The sequence below is a fragment of the Benincasa hispida genome, chromosome 3, assembly GCF_027475165.1.
Source record: "Benincasa hispida cultivar pf3 chromosome 3, pf3_genome.v1.1, whole genome shotgun sequence".
Lineage (NCBI taxonomy): Eukaryota > Viridiplantae > Streptophyta > Magnoliopsida > Cucurbitales > Cucurbitaceae > Benincasa > Benincasa hispida.
The window spans coordinates 76,427,281-76,446,658 of NC_143480.1; the positions used below are offsets into that span (position 1 = coordinate 76,427,281).

General features: G+C 34.1%; 1 protein-coding gene across 6 annotated transcripts; it reads left to right on the plus strand.

Annotated features, from left to right (window-relative positions):
- Positions 1-1,750: 1,750 nt before the first annotated feature.
- LOC120073173 (P-loop containing nucleoside triphosphate hydrolases superfamily protein) lies at positions 1,751-7,987 on the plus strand. 6 transcript variants are annotated; one of them, XM_039025836.2, is made up of 8 exons: positions 1,751-2,184; positions 3,025-3,332; positions 3,557-3,658; positions 3,744-3,830; positions 3,966-4,059; positions 5,403-5,459; positions 6,465-6,544; positions 6,630-7,987. In XM_039025836.2, the coding sequence occupies exons 2-8, from the start codon at positions 3,109-3,111 to the stop codon at positions 7,771-7,773; spliced, it is 1,788 nt and encodes a 595-aa protein (XP_038881764.1). In that variant the 5' UTR covers positions 1,751-2,184; positions 3,025-3,108; the 3' UTR covers positions 7,774-7,987. The 6 variants fall into 6 exon arrangements, with proteins under 6 accessions (XP_038881764.1, XP_038881765.1, XP_038881766.1 ...); XM_039025837.2 differs by having other exon boundaries at positions 1,751-2,156; XM_039025838.2 differs by having other exon boundaries at positions 1,766-2,139.
- The last annotated feature ends 11,391 nt before the right edge of the window (positions 7,988-19,378 follow it).

Sequence of the window (19,378 nt, forward strand, 5' to 3'; positions counted from 1 at the left end):
TACATAAGTGGTACAAAACATTGTGGCATTTATATTCAACCTGGGCCAGATCTGACTATCTCTGCCTTCTCAGATTGCAAGTCCGTCACGGTTTATTGCATATTTGTTGGAGAAAATCTTGTCTCATGGTCATTGAAGAAACAGTCAGTTGTAGCAAGATCAAGCATGGAGTTTGAGTATAGAGCTTTAACTCATGCCTCAACTGAAATAATTTGGATCCAACAACTCTTCGGAGAAATTGGAATGCGAACAGAGTCTATCCCAATCCTGTGGTGTAATAACTTAAGTGTTGGGGCACTAGCTGTCAATCTGGTATTCCATGCTTGAACGAAACATATTGAAATCGACATCCACTTTGTCTGTGATCAAGTTTTGAAGGGACACCTTGATATAAGATATGTACCATCCTCAGATCAAGTCGCTGACTGTCTTATAAAAACATTAACATGCACTCAGTTCTTCAATCTACGATCCAAACTCGAAGTTGTTGCATTCCCCTCTCATTTCCGGGGGATATTAAGGAAGACCAAGTAGATTGCCAAGTCACCAAGTCAAATATAGTCAATAGAGACATGTCATCAACATTCTAGAATAATCATATAACAAAAGGGAATCTTATTTGTTAGAGCTAGACCAATCCTATCCCACCATATGTATTTGTAAATGTGTTATTTTATTATTTTATTATTTCTAAATCAATCATATTTTATTATTTGTAAATGTATTGTCTTTGTTAGAGCTGCAAAATACCATTCTTGTGTGCATTATCTTTCTTCTTCAATGAGAAACATTCAACCTTCCATGAGGAATTCTCCAACACTAGCAGCAATATAACCCTAAACCCAAGAATGGTATTTTGCACTTTGTTTTTTTTTTTTTTTTTAGAATTCTAACCGTTTTGCAAATAATAAATAAACAATATTTTATATTCAAGCCTGATTGATATTATGAGTTTATAATTAAATTTGGTTAGATGGATTGAGAACTTATTATTAAGAAAGATATACATACTTAGAAAGGTTTTTCTAACATCCTCAACCTTAGGTGATTAAAAATGTGAACGAAAGGCGGGAAGAAATCAAAACTATATATATATATTCAATAACAATCATAACTACGTTCACGATTTACATAATACTAACGACAATCATGATTACGTCCATGACATTAACAAACAAAAGAAAAAGAATGACAACTTTATTTCATACTTCAACATCCGAATCATCAATCCATGCACAAAGTTTGAGTTTGAACAAACAACACATTGGGAAATAAATCCTCTATATGAAGTCATGCCAAGACAAAAGAATATATAATAGAGAAAACAAAATTGTAATTTGCATAAAAAATGATGAATGTTATTTGAGTCTAACTTAGAAATATCCATATTTATAGCGTGAGAAAATGAAAAGTCTATGTAGCTTGAAGAAGATCAAACATTTAGAGAGAGAGGAACAATTACGAATAGATATAGATTAAGGGTGTGCAACAAGTTAGGCTGATTTGGCCGAATAGATATCGATTATTATGCACTATAATTTGAGTTATTTAGAGTGTCTGAAAATAGACTCTGACATCCTTTAGGTAGACTTAGAGTTAATTATTTTAAAAGTATTGAGCTTTATTTTCATTTAACTTTGATGTTTAGAGCCATAAGATAATTTGAACTCATTGATAACAAATTTGATCTTTGGATTTAAATGGAGGAAAGATTTGGGATTTATATAGATATTAAAGTGAAGTTAAATATAAATAAATAATAATTAAGCTCGATTTCACGATTTACAACGCGTGAATCCCACTCTCTCAATTCGTGATTCTCCTCTCTCGCAAACCCTCCACGCTCAGTAGCAGCCGCCAGCCCCTCACGAAAATCTCCCTCCCTCCCTCGTTCTGTAGCTCCAATCGCCGCCGTCTCCACCACACGCTAGCAACAACCGCCAGACGCCCTTCGTCGCACAAGCACCGCCTTCCTCCGTTCACTCGCTGACCCTCGCGCCTCCGCTGGAAGTCCTTTCTTTTCTCTCTCTCCAGCCCGTGTTTGCTAGACCCACAGTGTTGGTGCCCCTTGGCTTCCACTAGTCAGCTCTTGCCGCCGCCGTTCGCTGCCAGTTTCCGCCGTCGGAGTCCATCGTACCTGTACACCATCCTTTAAGGCCGGATTTTTGTGGCTAAGTTTCCTTTGTATGAGAAGTTTTTGGGTTTTTTTTTAAGTTTTTGGAATATCCAATGAGTTTGGACTATGTTATTGGCCTACCCATAATGAATGGATGTTTAGGTGGGCGGATGCTTACCAAATTGTTTTGATAATGTCTATGATATGTATGTTCATTAAGCAGGACTTTTTATTACGATGGAATATGTCAATTTTGATTGAAAAGCCCGTACACAAAAAATAATGAGTTATTTGTCCACAGTGGGCACGAATTTTTTTTTTAATGAAATGAAATGGGAAACGTTAAAGGTCTCACATTGCATATGTTACATGTCTATTTGTGTGTGCATGATTTCATGTCTGACCCTATTAGAGGGGCTACTTATAATATTCAATCTTTTCTAAAATCTTTTTTTCAGGAACGTTTAGGGCACATGGCAAGATGGTTTGTTGATGGTGCTATAGGCTAGTGATGTTATGTTCCACATATGGTTGTTAATTGTGATGTTATGTTTCACATATGGTTGTTAATTATCTTGTAAAATTATTTTAGCACTTTGTGGTGTTTTTGTACTGAAGTTTTTTTATTTAAGTAGTGTGAAGAACTTGATTTTGTTTTTACGTATGGTATGGGATCCCAAAATAAAAGTATTTGTTTCTTTTTAAAGTGAAGAGTTTTATGTGTGATTCTCTTATTTACCACTATATAAAGCTAAAGTATTTTAGAGGTGTTCTATTTTAGTTGTCATGCATGAAGTAGTGACCCTAGTTGGGGGTCTTAGAAAGTCAGTTTGTTACGATTTAGGCCATCTATGTTGTCTACTTTTCCAATCCAAAACCATGTAATGATTCTTTGGGGTTCCAAACAGGGGGTTCGCGCCATTTATCAATACCTAAGGAAATAGAAGTGCCGGAAGAGATAGTTGCATTAGGCTGTGTGTTGGGATTTGGCGATGGGGAAGAACGACAAGATGGGGCTAGGTCGGGCTCTTGTGAAGCAACATAACCAAATGATCCAGCAATCTAAGGAGAAGGGTAGATTCTACAAATCTCAGCAAAAAAAGGTTTTGGAGTCAGTCACAGAGGTCAGTGACATTGATGCTGTTATCCAACAAGCAGATGAGGCGGAGCGCCTCTTCTCCATCGATAACCCTGCTCCGAACTTTCTTATCAACTTGTAAGTTCCTCTAGCTTCTGGTACCTTTGAGGTTATGGATTTACAGTATTTGATTGAAAGTGTTGATCCCCGAGCTGTAAAGTTTGATTGGATTTCAAACATAGAAAGTGGCAATAGTTTGTTTGAGTTAGATGTATTTCATGGACGGATTAGAAGGGTATTTATTATGAATGAAGTTTTGCTAATGGATTTTGTTATTGGGTTTATGCTTTGTTTGCTATTAGGGATGGAAGTTCAAGCAGAAGTGAAATGACTCCTGTGGAAAGGAGAGAGCAGCAGAAGATAGAGGAGGCTTTGCATGCCAGTAGTCTACGAGTTCCACGTAGGTTTGTCTATTATCCTTACCAAATTTATGCAAGTTTTTCTTTGGAAACTTGGTTGGGCAGCTAGTTAATCTCTCTCTTGTTTTAGGCCTCCCTGGAGTGTTAGGATGTCTGCAGAGGAGCTTGATGATAATGAGCGACAATCTTTCTTAATATGGCGTCGGAGCCTTGCAAGGTTTGCTCTGACTGAGATGTTCTTGTTTCTTTTTGATTCTTCTGGTCTTAGCACATAAACTCATATATTTAAATTGTTCTCAAGTATTCTTGTTCATTGATAGCATTCTTATGTGTTTAAGCTTACTTGTTTTAGACTTGAGGAGAATGAAAATCTTGTTCTTACGCCATTTGAGAAAAACCTAGATATATGGAGACAGCTTTGGCGGGTTGTTGAACGATGTGATTTGGTAAGGTGATGTTTACCTTTTGATGATGACTGATATAATTTTCAATTTTCATTCAAACCATGCTTCTTAAACTAAACATAATTTGTTGTTACCATTATTGTTCCTCCATACAAAAAGAATAAAGGCATTTTCTATGATCAACAATCACAAATCATACAGAGGGTTAGATAATTTACACTTTATCACATGGGCATCTGCTAGAGTTTGGGAGATTCCTTTGGTGGTTGGGTTCTCCAGAGGAGGGCTTGTTATTTTTTTCTTCTCTTATTCAAGTCGAGTAATTTGCCCATTTCTGGAGTTGATATGTTAAATCTATAGGCTTCGTTTCTTCTTTATCTTGTAAGAATTGTTTTTAGTAATTTATTATTTTCTTTTTTGTTTGAGAGTGGCTCATCCTTTTCCCTATCTGAGTGTGGTAAGTTTAGAGTAACAAATCAATGTATCAGTGTAAAGTTTACCATCTGAAAGTTTCTTAGTTTGAACTTACAATAAATAAAAAAACTACCTTGAGTTCCAGTGTGGCAGTGCAGCAATTTTTGTCCTAAATTATTATTTCATTACCATGCATATTGATATAACTCGATATGAAACTTTAGTATGACATTATTCATATAACTGTTGGAGTGTATTCTACTTTTCTTATAAAAAAGCATTTTATTTATTATTTATTTTACAAAGGAAATGATGCTCTTTATTGAAATAATGAAAAGAGACTAATGCTCAAAATATAAAGAAACATCCAAACAAACAAAAAACTAAACTACAAAACATAAAACATCATAACTACGCAGGAAAAACAAATGCATTCCAATTTAAGCTCAAGTTCTGAATGGAGAAATTGGCAAAGAGCTAAGAGAAGGTTAGAAAGAGAACATGAAGTGGAGGCATTAATTCAAGAGGCTTCAAAATGATCTAAGAGACCTTTTTTTGAAAAACTCTCTGATTTCTCTCAAACCATATTTTGGCAAGTAAGCCTTTTACTGCATTTAACCATAACAACTGATATTTAGGCTTCAAATAAGGCCCAACAAAAAGCTGAACAACATTTATGAAATTTATTAACTGGCGTTGTAGTTTCCGTTTTAATAACATCTAATGTACATGGAAACTAGGAAGTGAATATGAGCTAGCTACTATATATGTTTCTTAAAAAAAGTTCCTCAAGTTTTACAGAAAGCAATAATTGATTCCAATAACCAGCTAGCTCTTAAATCTTCCCTTTTCAATAATTGTTTTAGTACCTCCCTTTTTGATTGGCATGTACAATCATGTTAACTGTTAGTTCATCCTCCATCACGATATTATTTTATTTGTTGTAATGCTGATTTCTTGTTCCTTTACAGCTTGTGATGGTCGTTGATGCTCGAGACCCTTTATTCTACCGCTGCCCTGACCTGGAGGTGAATTGTATTCTTTATTTCTTTTTCTACTATAATGTTCTATTTTTCTATTTATATTCTGATTGAGTTTTATGCTGGAGAATGTTTAACTCATTTATATGGAGTAAGGTTTATATTTTATACCAGAAGAGAAAAAATGTCAATTGAAAGTTCGATTCTTCACAAAAAAGACTTAGAAAAGAATGAATGAATGAGCTGTGAACTAGCTAATATATTGTTTTTGTTTCCTTTTTTGTTTCTTTTTTTTTATAAATATTTTATTGCCAAAATAAATGAATGTTTGTGTTGCACGCACATGTCTGACTAAATTTTAGTATCTGAAATATGAGTACCCCTTTGATACCATGACTCTGTAACACATGCTGTACGTCTAAGTACTCCAACAGAAGTTATACACTTGGTGTGAAGATCTTATGTAATTTTTGTTAGTTCTGAAAAAGAATATGAAGTACTTGAATGAGAAATATTTAACTCTTTTTTGTTATATATTCTTCCTTTTCTTCCAATCATATGATAGTCCCTTGTGAGGTTTTAAGTTTCTCTGTAGGCGTCCGTGATGAAATCTTTTTGTAATTATTTTTTTAGGTCTTGTTCTTCATTGGAGTCCTTTTCTTTAGACAGAGGCAGGTTTCCTTTTGTGGTTTTGGTTTTTTGATGCCCTTGCATTTTTCATTTCTTCTCGATGAAAGTTCAATCTACTATTGAAAAATTATATGATAGTATATTATGTTTCAGTTGAAATATTTTATATTTATTGGACTGTTAATCATTTACTTGATTTTTAATCTCTTTATAACATTTTGTATTTCTCTACTTCGCAACATTTATCTGGCATGTTATGTTCATTAAGTTGTTTTTTTACCTTTGAATATTTGAATAAAAATGGCTACTAACAAGGATGAGTGCTGACTTAAACATCTTGTCCTCTTTATGATTCTAATGCTTGTCTTAGTTTGCAACATATCTCCTTTGTCTGTTCATGGTCTGATTTTGTTGTTACGTCAGGCATATGCAAGAGAGGTTGATCATCACAAAAGGACAATGCTTCTTGTGAACAAGGCAGATCTGCTGCCCTACTCTGTCAGGTTAGTGATCACTAGTGGCATTTTTGTCTTTGTTTTAGTGCAGTCTTTTAACATATAAACATTCCATGTTAATTCTTATGAACAGGAAGAAATGGGCAGAATTTTTCAGTCAGCATGAGATATTATATCTGTTTTGGTCTGCTAAAGCTGCTTCTGCCGCTCTGGAAGGGAAAAAACTTAGCAGCCGGTGGAACACAAATGAATCCCAGAATGGTGGTGTGGATGATCCTGATACGAAAATATATGCTCGGGACGAACTTCTGGCTCGTTTACAGTATGAGGCTGAACAGATTGTTGAGAGGAGGACAACATCAATCACTAATTCTACAAGCCGGTCAGACAATCTTTCTGTAGGAGGAAATATGAATGAAAAATCGACAGGTAGTGTCATGGTGGGATTTGTTGGGTATCCAAATGTTGGAAAGAGCTCAACAATTAATGCTTTAGTTGGCCAAAAACGAGCAGGAGTTACCTCTACTCCTGGGAAGACAAAGCACTTCCAAACATTGATCATTTCTGACAAGCTTACGCTATGTGACTGCCCTGGCTTAGTGTTTCCTTCATTTTCAAGCTCGAGATACGAAATGATTGCTTATGGAGTATTGCCTATTGATCGAATGACAGAGCATAGAGAGGCTATTCAGGTTGTTGCCGATCGAGTCCCAAGGCATGTGATTGAGGATGTGTACAAAATCAAATTGCCAAAACCAAAACCTTATGAGCCACAATCTCGACCACCCCTAGCATCAGAACTTTTGAAAGCGTATTGCATCTCTCGTGGTTATGTTGCATCTAGTGGGCTGCCAGATGAAACTAGAGCTTCCCGCCAAATTTTGAAGGATTACGTTGATGGAAAGATTCCCCACTTTGAATTGCCCCCAGGAATGTCCAATGAGGATCATATTCAGGTAGAAGATGCTGGAACTCTCGAGCTCTCCTATACACATGATTCAGACTCAGATGATGTTGAAGATTCAAACGTGGATGATGAAAATGCCCCTGGTTTTGAACAAGTGGTTGATTATCTTGATTCATTTGACCTGGCTAATGGACTTGCCAAACCAAATATCAATGAAAAGAAGCCTAAGGCATCTCATAAACACCACAAGAAGCCACAGAGAAAGAAGGATAGATCATGGCGGATCGGAAATGATGGTGGCGATGGTATGCCTGCAGTGAGAGTCTTGCAGAAGCCAATAAACTCAGGCCCCCTGAAAGTAGTTCCATGAGGTTAGTTGATGTATCTATATGAACTTTCGAGGCTGAGTTTTGCATCTTATTAATTTAGAAACATTCAAGGGAAAGAGAAACAAGTCAACAAAAATGGAAATCACATAAACAAGGATTTGTATTTTTCTCAAGTTCAACCGTGTGTATATTATTACATCTTTCACGGGTTGTGAAATTTATTATAGGTCATACGAAGTTTATTTTTTTATTTTATTTTTTTTCTTTTTTGAATGTTACACTTTTAATAGGTTTTTTGTGATCTCTAGCAATTTTCTGGATGAAGAAAGAGCTCTCGCTCTCTCTACTTTGAAGGAAGGAAAAACATTCCCACTTTTTGGAGGGGATTCTGAGGATGATGAGTTTTCAAATTTTTATTATCTATTTGAATGTTTGTTTAATCAAAAGTAGTTTGGAAAAAATATGTTAAACGTTTGTGTTAAGAAATTTTGGTCGATTATTAATTGTCATATCATGGCAGTTTCATTATTAATTCTGAATCACTTGAATATGTAAAAAATAAGGTAAATTTAGATAATTCTGAGTTGACATTATGACTTTGATTTCACAATCTTAGATTGGTCAAATTGAGTCATATAGCAATAGGACGCTCATTATAAGATCCTCACAAGTTTCATTTGAGGTTTTATTTTTTATTTTTTATTTTTATTAGACTGACATTTTCATATTTATGAGTTTATTGTTACCAGATGAATCGATGTTTTCATTATATATAAAGAAAAACAATTGGGTATGAAAAAAAATATCAACATAATATCTTTTATGATTTTTTATATTCAAGATTTGTTTCAATATCCATCGACATCAATATTTTATCAATATTTCGACATTTTTAGCAAATAGTGGGTCACCTTAAAATCCTACTTTCATAAATGTTCCAAGTTTTTCTTAAAAATGTATTAGATTTTGATATATATTTTCTTACACTCTCCATGTCAAATACCTTGATTCACTCCATTTCTCTCCTATATTATATTTAATTTCTGGAGATTTTTGAAACATTCGGCTAAAGAGGTCCATAGAAAACCATGATTTCAAAAATGCCCCAAACCTGGAACTTCTACATATGGGTAAGGGCAAATATATCAATCCGTCTTAAATTTTTTGGTGTTAGATGACACTAAGAAAAATTGTAAATATAACAATTTAAATTCAGCTCTTGAAGTCTAGTAATGTAGGTAATATCACTAATAGGAATCTATCATTAACACGAATCTATCAAGATTTTGTTATATATATAATTCCTTAAAGAATGTTGATATACATTTAGTTATTATCTCTAAAATTGTTATCGGTGTAATTACCCTAATATATAATATATAGTATTATTTATTTTTTGAAAATGTGAATTTATATAATATTTGATATTACAACAACCAGTTTAAACTAGGCAAATCACCATTTTCTTGCATCTTCTGATATTAACTATCAATTGATTTTGTAAACTCTTTCCTTTTTACAAGTGGAGCATTTATGGTGTTTTGATGGTAAGTAATAAAATCCGAAAATGCCTTAAAAGAATTTGATATTCCAATGGTCTGTTTTTGGGTAGAATGCCCGATTGTAGGTATCCTCCTTTTCTTCTTCTCTGGGTTGATTGGGGCACCAATCAATTTTTAATTATAACTAAGTTATTATTATAATGAATAATATAATAATAATTATAATTAGTGATTTTTTTTATTATTTTGATTCTAAAATTTCTAATTCTATAATGTATATATTCTATAGAATATTTACATTCTATTATTTTGTTCTAGATTCTAGCTATGTGATGATCATCTTAGGGGGACCTTTAATATTAATATTATTGTTTTCAAAACTTATTAGAGAAATATTGTTGTTTTGAAACTTATTAGAGAAATATTGTTGTTTTGGGATTTCGAGGCTAGAAGTCGAGGGTTGAGGATTCGACTAATGTAGAGGTCGAACGTTGAGAATTAGACAAACAGAGAAAAACATGGAAACAATATGTAAATTAGGGTCGACTTCAACCCTCGACAAGGAAAAGAAAATCTCGCTAATTTTGTGATGAGGATCTCGCTCTAGAAGGGAATCTCGAAGGAATCTCGCTTGTCGAAGGTTGAAGTTTTGGCATACATAAGTCGAAACTTCAACCCTTAACAAGGAAGATAAGTGGGTGAAGCGGATTGTAAGAGAAGGAGATTGTAGGAGAGAGCGAGATGGAAAGCGAGATTGTAGGAGAGAGCGAGATTGTGAGCGAGAGCGAGATTGAGTTTGCCACATGGATTAAACGACCAACCAGTCAGCTGACGTGGTCTGCCACATGAAAATCGTCTTCACTTTCTTTACTTTCCATAAGTCTGAAAAAGTGCATATATATCACCAAGCTGCCCCTACTCCAATTCCCCTGCACGATTCCCTGCATGCATTGACGTTATCCGATTCCCCTGCTCCGATTCCATGCATTCATTGACGCATTCATGCCCCTCTGCCATAGCCTTAATGCCTTTTCAACCACCCTAAACCCGTGGGTCGAGTGTTCAACACTCGACCTACATCCTTTTAAACCACCATCCTCTTCATTTTTCCTCAATCACTCCCTCGATAATTTTTGAAGACTCACTGCCCTTGATTTTGCTCACTCCTCTCCCCTTGATTTGCTCACTGCCCCTTCATAGCTCACTACCCCCTCACTACCTTCGAAAATAAGCCTTCGAAATCATATTCCTCTCCTCCCATTTCCATTTCCATTTCTCTTCTTGTATTTTGTTTAATACAAATTATTCTCACACAACTATACTGGTTCTTTACTCTACTAAATTTATATTTTTTAAGAATAATTATAAATTTTATTTTTGTTCTTATATTATTATTTTATTTTTTTTTAATTTTTTTGTAATTGTTGTCATATAACAAATAACAGGAAAAAGGGCGAACGTTGTCACTTTGAAGGAAAAAAGAGAATTACCGTCGAATCTGTGAGTTGAACTTATGATATTTGAAAAGTTTGGTTTATTCTTATGATATTTGATTTATTTAGTATTAACTTTGATGTTTATAGTGTTAAAATGTTTAGTTTATTGTTATGTTTAAGAAGTTGATATTTATAGTTTAATACAAAATTATTGTGATAGTTAAGAAGTTTAGTATAATTTCAAAAGTTTAATATAGTTTGAAAATTTTAGTTTATTCATATGATATTTGATTTCTTTAGTATTAACTTTGATGTTTATAGTGTTAAAATGTTTAGTTTATTGTTATGTTTAAGAAGTTGATATTTATAGTTTAATACAAAATTATTGTGATAGTTAACAAGTTTAGTATAGTTTCAAAAGTTTAAATAGTTTGAAAATTTTAGTTTATTCATATGAAAATTATTGTTGTTATGTTTATTGAGATAAGTTGATATTTTCTAGTATTAACTTTGAAAATATAGTTTAAAATAGTTTGAAAAAGTTTAATTTAATTTAATTTTTTATTTTGTATTAAATTTGAAAAAAATAGTTTTAAAAAGTTTACCTTATTTTAATTTGAAAAGTTTAATTTTTTGTTATTTTTAAAAATAGTTATAAAAAGTTTAATTTATTGCTTATGTTTAAAAATAGTTATAAAAAGTTTAATTTATTGTTATGTTTAAAAAGTTGATGTTCATCAAACTTAAAAAGTTTATGTTTATAAACTAAAAAATTTAATATTTTTTAATATACTTCTTATAAAAAATATAATACAAAAAATTGATGTTTGTCTTTTTCTTTTTTTTTTTAGAAAATGGCAGGCAAATGCTTGGGACTTTTGTTGTTTACAAATGGTAATATGATTGATGGTATTGATGGAGTTGAGTATGACCAACCACCAAGTGGGAGTTTTACCATAAATGTGAACAGTGGAATTGTATTTAAACAATTCATTCAAATGATTGGGACGTTACTTAGTATAGATATGGGAGCAAATCAGATAGAAATAATATATAGACATCCCAATCTAGAACCACTAGGATCAATAAGATATATGCCATTCTCTATTTCGAATGCACAAGCTATGAACTTGATGTTCTCAATGGCAATACCAGTGCCAAATGTAGTGCATTTGTATGTAAATGTAAATATGATAGGGGTGAATCCCGATACATCATTTAACCAGTTTGAAGATCCAACTCAATGTATCGATCCTGATCCGAAGTCAATTGCATCGCCATGTGATAATGAAGATATGGTGGCTAACAACCTGTACAGAGACTTCAGAACTGAAACGGATGACGAATTTGAAGAGTTGGATTTCGATGGTCATGAACATGAGATGCTTTCAGATACATTCAATGATTTGGATATGAATGTATTGGATAGCATTCGAGAACATGACCCAATTGTAGCTCCTGTGGACGGTTGACAATATGCAATTGTATAAAGGAATGATTTGTCAAGACAAGGAAATGCTACAACACGCGGTCAAATATTTTGCTATAAAGTGTCACGCACCATACGAGGTTGTTGAATCTACACCGATGATTTGGACAATTCGGTGTAAGAAGTGGGAGGAAGGTTACAAGTGGAGACTTCGTGCAATAAAGAAAAAATCGCATGGCTTGTTCGAGATCACTAAGTATGATGAGCAATATACATATTTTTATTCAGAACTAAGTCAAAGTCATGTGTAATTGGATTCATCAATGATTGCACTGGAGTGTTATGACGCCGTAAGAGAAAAACCATCTATCAGCACAACTGCACTCCGACATCAAATCAAAGTTTGGATGTCATGTTCTTTACCATAGGGTATGGGAGGGAAAAAGAAAAGCATTGACTAAAGTGTTCGGTGATTGGGATAAGTCTTACAAATTGTTGCCTAGGTGGTTATATATGGTTAAGCAGACCAATCCCGGAACATGAGTAGAGTGGAGAGTTAAAGAAACGCTTACTGAAGGTCATGTTATCCTAACTTCTGTATTTTGGGCATTTGGTCCTTGTATAGAAGCTTTTAATAAATGTCGGCCGATCATTCAGATAGATGGTACACACTTGTACGACAAATGTAGAGGAAAACTGTTGATTGCTACATCAGTTGACTCAAACGACCATCTACTTCCACTTGCGTTTGCCGTTGCTAATGAAAAGTCCACAGACTCATGGGGGTTCCTGAAACACCTGAGAGAAATTGTAACACACGAAGAGGTGTGTTTAATTTCAGATCGACATGCTGGTATAATTGCAGCAGTGAACAACCCAGCAAATGGTTGGACGGGATCGAAATGTCACCATCGTTTCTGCTTACGACATATCGTCAGCAACTTCAATAAAAAGTATAAATTTAATTCATTGAAAAATTATGTTTATCGTGCCGGGTGTCAATTTCAAATTCGAAAGTTCAACAAAGCAATTGAAGATATCAAAGGAATAAATCGGAGCTGTCTGAATTTTTTTGACAACATTAGTTTAGAGCAATGGACTCAAGCACATGTGGAGGATTCAGATATGGGTGGATGATGAAAAATCTATCAGAGTGCATAAATGGAGTCCTCAAAGGAGCTCGAATGTTGCCTATAAATGCTCTTGCTCAGATAACATTCTTCAAATGTGTGAACTATTTCAAGAAAAGAAGAGAAGAAATAAGGGATGCATTGGAGCGTCAAGATAAATACACCGGTAATATTATTATTATTATTATTATTATTATTATTATTATTATTATTATTATTATATATATATATATTTAATAATTTATTTCAAACATATTTTATAATACTAAGTGGAGTCAAAATCCAGGTATACACACGACAAAATAAATAAATGGGCTGCACGATCTAGTAAACATGAAGTACAATCATACGATTGGTATGAAGGTGTGTTTCATGTGAAGACCGGACGTCATAGTCTCAATACCAAAGGAGGAAACGTTCAAATATTGAGGCTAAACAGGTCCGACCGGTACTGTTCATGTAACAAGTGGCAAGCATTCGACATTCTATGCTCGCATTTTATGGCCGTTTGCTCACATTTTAACATGAACTACGAAGATTTTATTGAGGACTACTACAAATTGTCAACGTATGCTGAATGTTACTCTCCTCAATTTCAACCTATACCGCATGAAGATTACTGGATCACGCACCCTAATATGCCCGTCTTACATCCTGATCCATCGTTGTTGAGAAAACCTGGTAGACCGAAAAGTTCACGTTCTCACAACGAGATGGATTGGACAGAACCAACCACTTGACAACGATGTGGATTTTGTAACCAGTTAGAACATAATCGAAGGAAGTGTCCTTCGTTACTAAGACGGGCTCTAGATAGTTAGGGATTAAAAAATAAATAATTTTGTTATTATATATTCATTTTAGTGTATATTCAATTTTTTTATTATAATTTATTGTATATTCAATTTTTTTTTATAATAATCTATTGTATATTCAATTTTTTTTTTTATTGTAATCAATAAAGTTTTACATTATTCTTTACCCTCACACTTTTCTCTACTATTCAATTATAGTTAATTTTAATATATATATTTTTTTCAGATCATGGCTTTAAACCCAGGACCTGTTGATCCCGATGTTTTGTACGACCAGTCCATTCATCGATCATATGTTGTATGGCGAGATCGTACTATAGAAGAAATATCTTGCAGACATCGAGAGACAGTTCTCCAGCGCACTATGGCTAATTTTTGTAAGAATGGTCAAAACATATGGCGATCAATGAGTCATCTCATATGTTTTCACATTGGTGAGTGGCATCTTCCTGACAGGGTGATGAGACAAATCGGTTTTTAGTAGGATATCCCATCGCCTTATAATACTGAACCCGTACTGCATGATATTGACCTAAGGACTGGAGATTGGTCCGAAAAAGTTGCACATTTGGTAGTGCGATGGCACTATCGTGCAAGGTTTATTACAGTGGGGGTTTCTCTTGAACAACACAGATGTCACACCAGAATATATTCATTGGTATAATAATATCACAAGGCGCTACGTCACTCGTCCGGGAGCAGCTGTGGGTCATCTGGTAAATGAATGAATATTATCTAATTTTTTTAATTTAAATTTATTTTAAATATTGTCTAATTATTTTATAATTCATAGAGATCGAACAACAGTAGACTCCGTGAGGTCGCGAATGATCCGAATCAGGTTCTTGCTATATGTAGTGACAACAAAGCTATATGAAGGAAATTCATTATATGTACAATATACCTATTGTTCCTCCACCAGCTCCTAGACGTAGAGGACCTGTTCGGGAAGAGGATGAGTTTGATGAGGTTGCACATAATGTGGAAGAGTTGCCCCTTATGATGCAGACGCAGAGTCAAACTGATTATGTTAGTCTGATGATGATGATGCCAGCATTTGGTTCAGGACATTATGAATCAAAGGCTGGTCCTTCGTCTTCATACATGCATGGACATGGTCGGGGTCGTGGAGAGCATAATGAATATTTATATTATGAAGCGCCTGTAGAGATACTAGAGCAACATCAAGAAGAACACGAGCAACCTCAAGTTCGAAGTCGACAACGACAACCAGCTCGAAATCGACGACGTCCGCCTTGTGGGACGCATTGATTTTTGTAATAATTTTTATATAAATGAGATATTTAATTTATATTTTTTTATTTTTATGAGTTATTATTTTTAAATATATTCTTTTTAAAGTTTAAATAAAATAATAAATATTTTTAGAATTTTTTTTATAAAATAGAAAATTAAAAAAAAAAGAAAAAAAGAAAAAAAAGAAAGGATTAGAAAGAAGAAGGTGGAATGTGTAATAATTAAAAAGGAAAAAAAGGGAAAAATTTGTACGGTATTCTCACTCTCTATCAAAATCTCGCTTTCTCAAAATCTCGCTGTCTCTCTTAATCTCGCTCTCGAATTTGATTGGGAAGTTCAGTGGCAAAAACAAGGAGATTCATTAGCTCGTAGTCAGACTTGCTAAGATAAAAGAATCCGTAAAAATTATTCAACAAGCTTTGGAAGGAATACTTAATAATAATGTTAGGAAGGGCAAGGTCGAGGGTTCAAAGTTCGACGTACAAATGAAAGGAAGGTCGAGGGTTCAAAATTCGACCTATCTAGGTCAAATTTTCAACCCTCAACTTATTTTTTAAAAAAAAACAATATTTTTACAAATAGTTTGAAAACAACAATATTTTCCTAAATAGTTTCTAAAAGGACAATATCCTTTTAATTTTCCCCATCTTAGGGTGATCCTTTTGTCGACGAATGCTCCTATTACACTCGTAGTCTTTGAAGAATAAGAACCAACTATGTAACATCTACATCGAGAATTCAAGTATTGTATACGTCATTAGTCCGATCCTTTGTAGGAACTACCTGTAACAGCGAACTTGCAAAATGAATATGTTTATCATAAAGAGATTTGTTGTTCCTAATCTTGTTTCACCTTAATTTGTATTTGAACAAGTAAAAAGTTACCGAAGATATATTTTCAGATACCGCTATACAATTACAACCCGTCTTTGATCAATGGATACAAAATACCCATGCTTTAGCACTTAGTATAATGGCCCCCGGTGCAACAATAGGCACTAGGTTAACCTGGGGGGTGGTGATCTAGTGGTAGTGGGTGGCAAAGTTCCTTTGTTACCTATTCCGTTAGGAACCACAAATTTTTTGTTACATCATATTTATGCATTAATGATTCATGTAACGGTATTGATACTCCTAAAATGTGTCTATTTTCTTGTAGCTTGCGTCTGATACCAGATAAAGCAAATCTTGGTTTTCATTTCCCTTGTGATGGACCCGGAAGAGGGGGTACTTGTCAAGTATCCACTTGGGATCATGTCTTCTTAGGGCTATTTTGGATGTACAATTCAATTTTGGTAGTAATATTCCACTTCAATTGGAAAATGTAGTAAGATGTTTAGGGTAGTATAAGTGATCAAGGGGTAGTAACTCATATTACGAGAGGAAACTTTCGCAGAGTATAATAGTTCACTTAACATTTGAGACATGTGTTAAGGTTAAGGATTATTTTAGCCTATCCTTTTGCTACGATACCATTATTTACAACTCTGTGGTTAAAATAACTAACTCTCCCTCCTATTAATGTTTCCAATGACTTCACTACTTGCCTTTCAAAGTGGATTTTGACTACACATAAATAACCTAAGGATTAAGGAAATCGATGGTGAGTTATTGAAGTGTCCAATAGTTCACCTGCAACTCGTCGCAACAATCTAGTTCCTTTCTTACTCTACGATCGTTTAGCATTTACTTAAGTATCGTTTACACGACTGTGCAGTTCCTATTGCATCGTGTACACGATCGTTTAGCTCCGCATCCAATCATCTAGCTCTTTAGCTTTCGTCTATACGATCGTTTAGTTCTAATCAACTGTCGTCTACACGATCATCTAGCGGTTTGTTCTATTGTTTATATAATTGAACTATCTGTAGGAATGTATCAACAACAGTGGAAGCAACAAGGATCATCTAAACACTCTAATTCATTAATTTTGGCAAAATATAAAGCATGCTCTTGTAGAAAACAAATAAGTTTCATGACATACCTTTGTAAAACCTCTTCAAAGCTTGTTCTCTAGCTGCAATCTTCTCCGGATCTTGTTGCAGACCACCTCAAGATCTTCCCCACTATACTCTTGGTGTTCTAGATTGAGTTTTGCGACTCAAAACAAGCTTGAATTAAGGGATGATAGAGAATTGCTCACAACAGCAATCTTGTTGAAGAACACTTTCTTTAGCACGAAATTTCTCTAAAATTCTCTCTTGATTTCATCACCAAAATTCACTCCAAACGCTTCAATATATTGTAGATCATCATGCAAAGAAGAGAGTTGCATGAGTTGCAGCTCATGCTTGGAGTTATTGAAGAAGTGGAAATGGAAAATATGTGAGCATGAAGAAGATGGATAATGAAAAAACTTGTTTTTCCACTTGTGTTTTGTTTTTCCAATATTCCAATTTTATCTCAAATTCAAAACTTGATTTTTTAAAATCCATTTTGATTTTAGAACCGAAAAATTTAATTTTATAAAATTAATTTTTAAAATAAAACTTAAGTAATTTAATATCAAATATTAAATTAATTTTTACACATATCCATCTTTATATATTTAAATTATATTTAAATATAAATTCTCCTATTTCGTTTAATTCTCAAATTAAACACGTAATTATATCTAATATAATTACTAATTCCCTTAATTTTAATTTGAACGTTTCGAATTAACTTATCACGCAATTCTAGAGCTAGTCCAATACGAGCCAGTAGGGGGACCTCGTGGACCTACAGATCATGGGCTCCAACGATCCGAGATTAATTGACTAAACTCATTAGACCAGATTAATCCCCATTCATTAACTAATAGGTCACTCCATTAAAGCCCATAGTTGCACTCCTCTCACTGTACATATATTATGTCCACATGATTTTACCATAATCAGCAAGTCGACCCTTCACAGGTTTTTCGTAATAACGGCTAGTTTAAATATCTGTTTTACCCCCGAGATTACGCCTTATTCCTCAAGTTCTTACTGATCCTTTAATGAACAACTAGTTTGTGATTCAATCACTAAACCAAACTCTCTCAGCCCAGTGAGGGGGTGGGGCCCCTTGTTCAAGACCTGGATTCAGTACTTGAGAGAATAACCTTTCTCCTATCCCTAAATCGAGTAGGCGTGAACTCTATCTTGCACCCTATGTGCCTAGCTATTTATTAGGTCTTACCCCTAAATGGGAGGCTTATTGAGTCAGCGCTATTGAGCCAACCCTCACATATACAAATCTAAGGATAATCCCAAATAAATAGGAGTTCATAGTTAGCTCAGGATTAAGATTGAGTTACCTAGGTCATCTAGGTGAAATAGTCAGTCTTATACAGTAAACAACGTTATAAAGTAAAAGTGACTATTTTCTTGGTCTGATCTTATGCAAACTCATTGCATAGGACGCCCCACTCCTCATGTCATAATATGTACGAATTAGGATCACATCGTATGTAGCACTTTATAACTCTTTATAACAACTACAGAGTAGGCCGCATCGAATAATGTTACCAGAATAAGGTACCCTACTTTATTCATGTACTATAGATCATTTTGACTATTTATTCGAACTTGGTCCACTCTTATGTCTCCACATAAAGTCCAAGTACTCATGTAATAGTCATGGGTCTTAGTTTATTGGATTTAGACTTTCATACAATTTATAAAATTGATAATAAGTTTATTGATTATAGAAAATATATCATTTTATAAACTACGAGTTGTAGGACATAAAACCCAACAATACTCCCACTTGGATTAAAAACTAAAACTCTAGTGGATCAATATATACAATGTTGAGTTTACATGGAGAGAATAAAATGTATAAATACAATAAACTAGGGCATTACAATACCAAAAAGTTCTCCCACTAGCCCTAGTGATACAAAACTCGTAGACCTAGTCCTACTAGGTGACTCTTGAACACTTTAGTTGAGAGGACCTTTATAAATAGATCAGCTAAGTTGTCTGGTGAAACAATCTGGGTGATGATTACGTCTTCTCTGTGTACAATCTCCTTGATGAGATGGTACTTTCGTTCGACATGCTTTCCTTTTTTATGGTTTCGTGGTTCCTTTGAATTTGCAACTGCTCTATT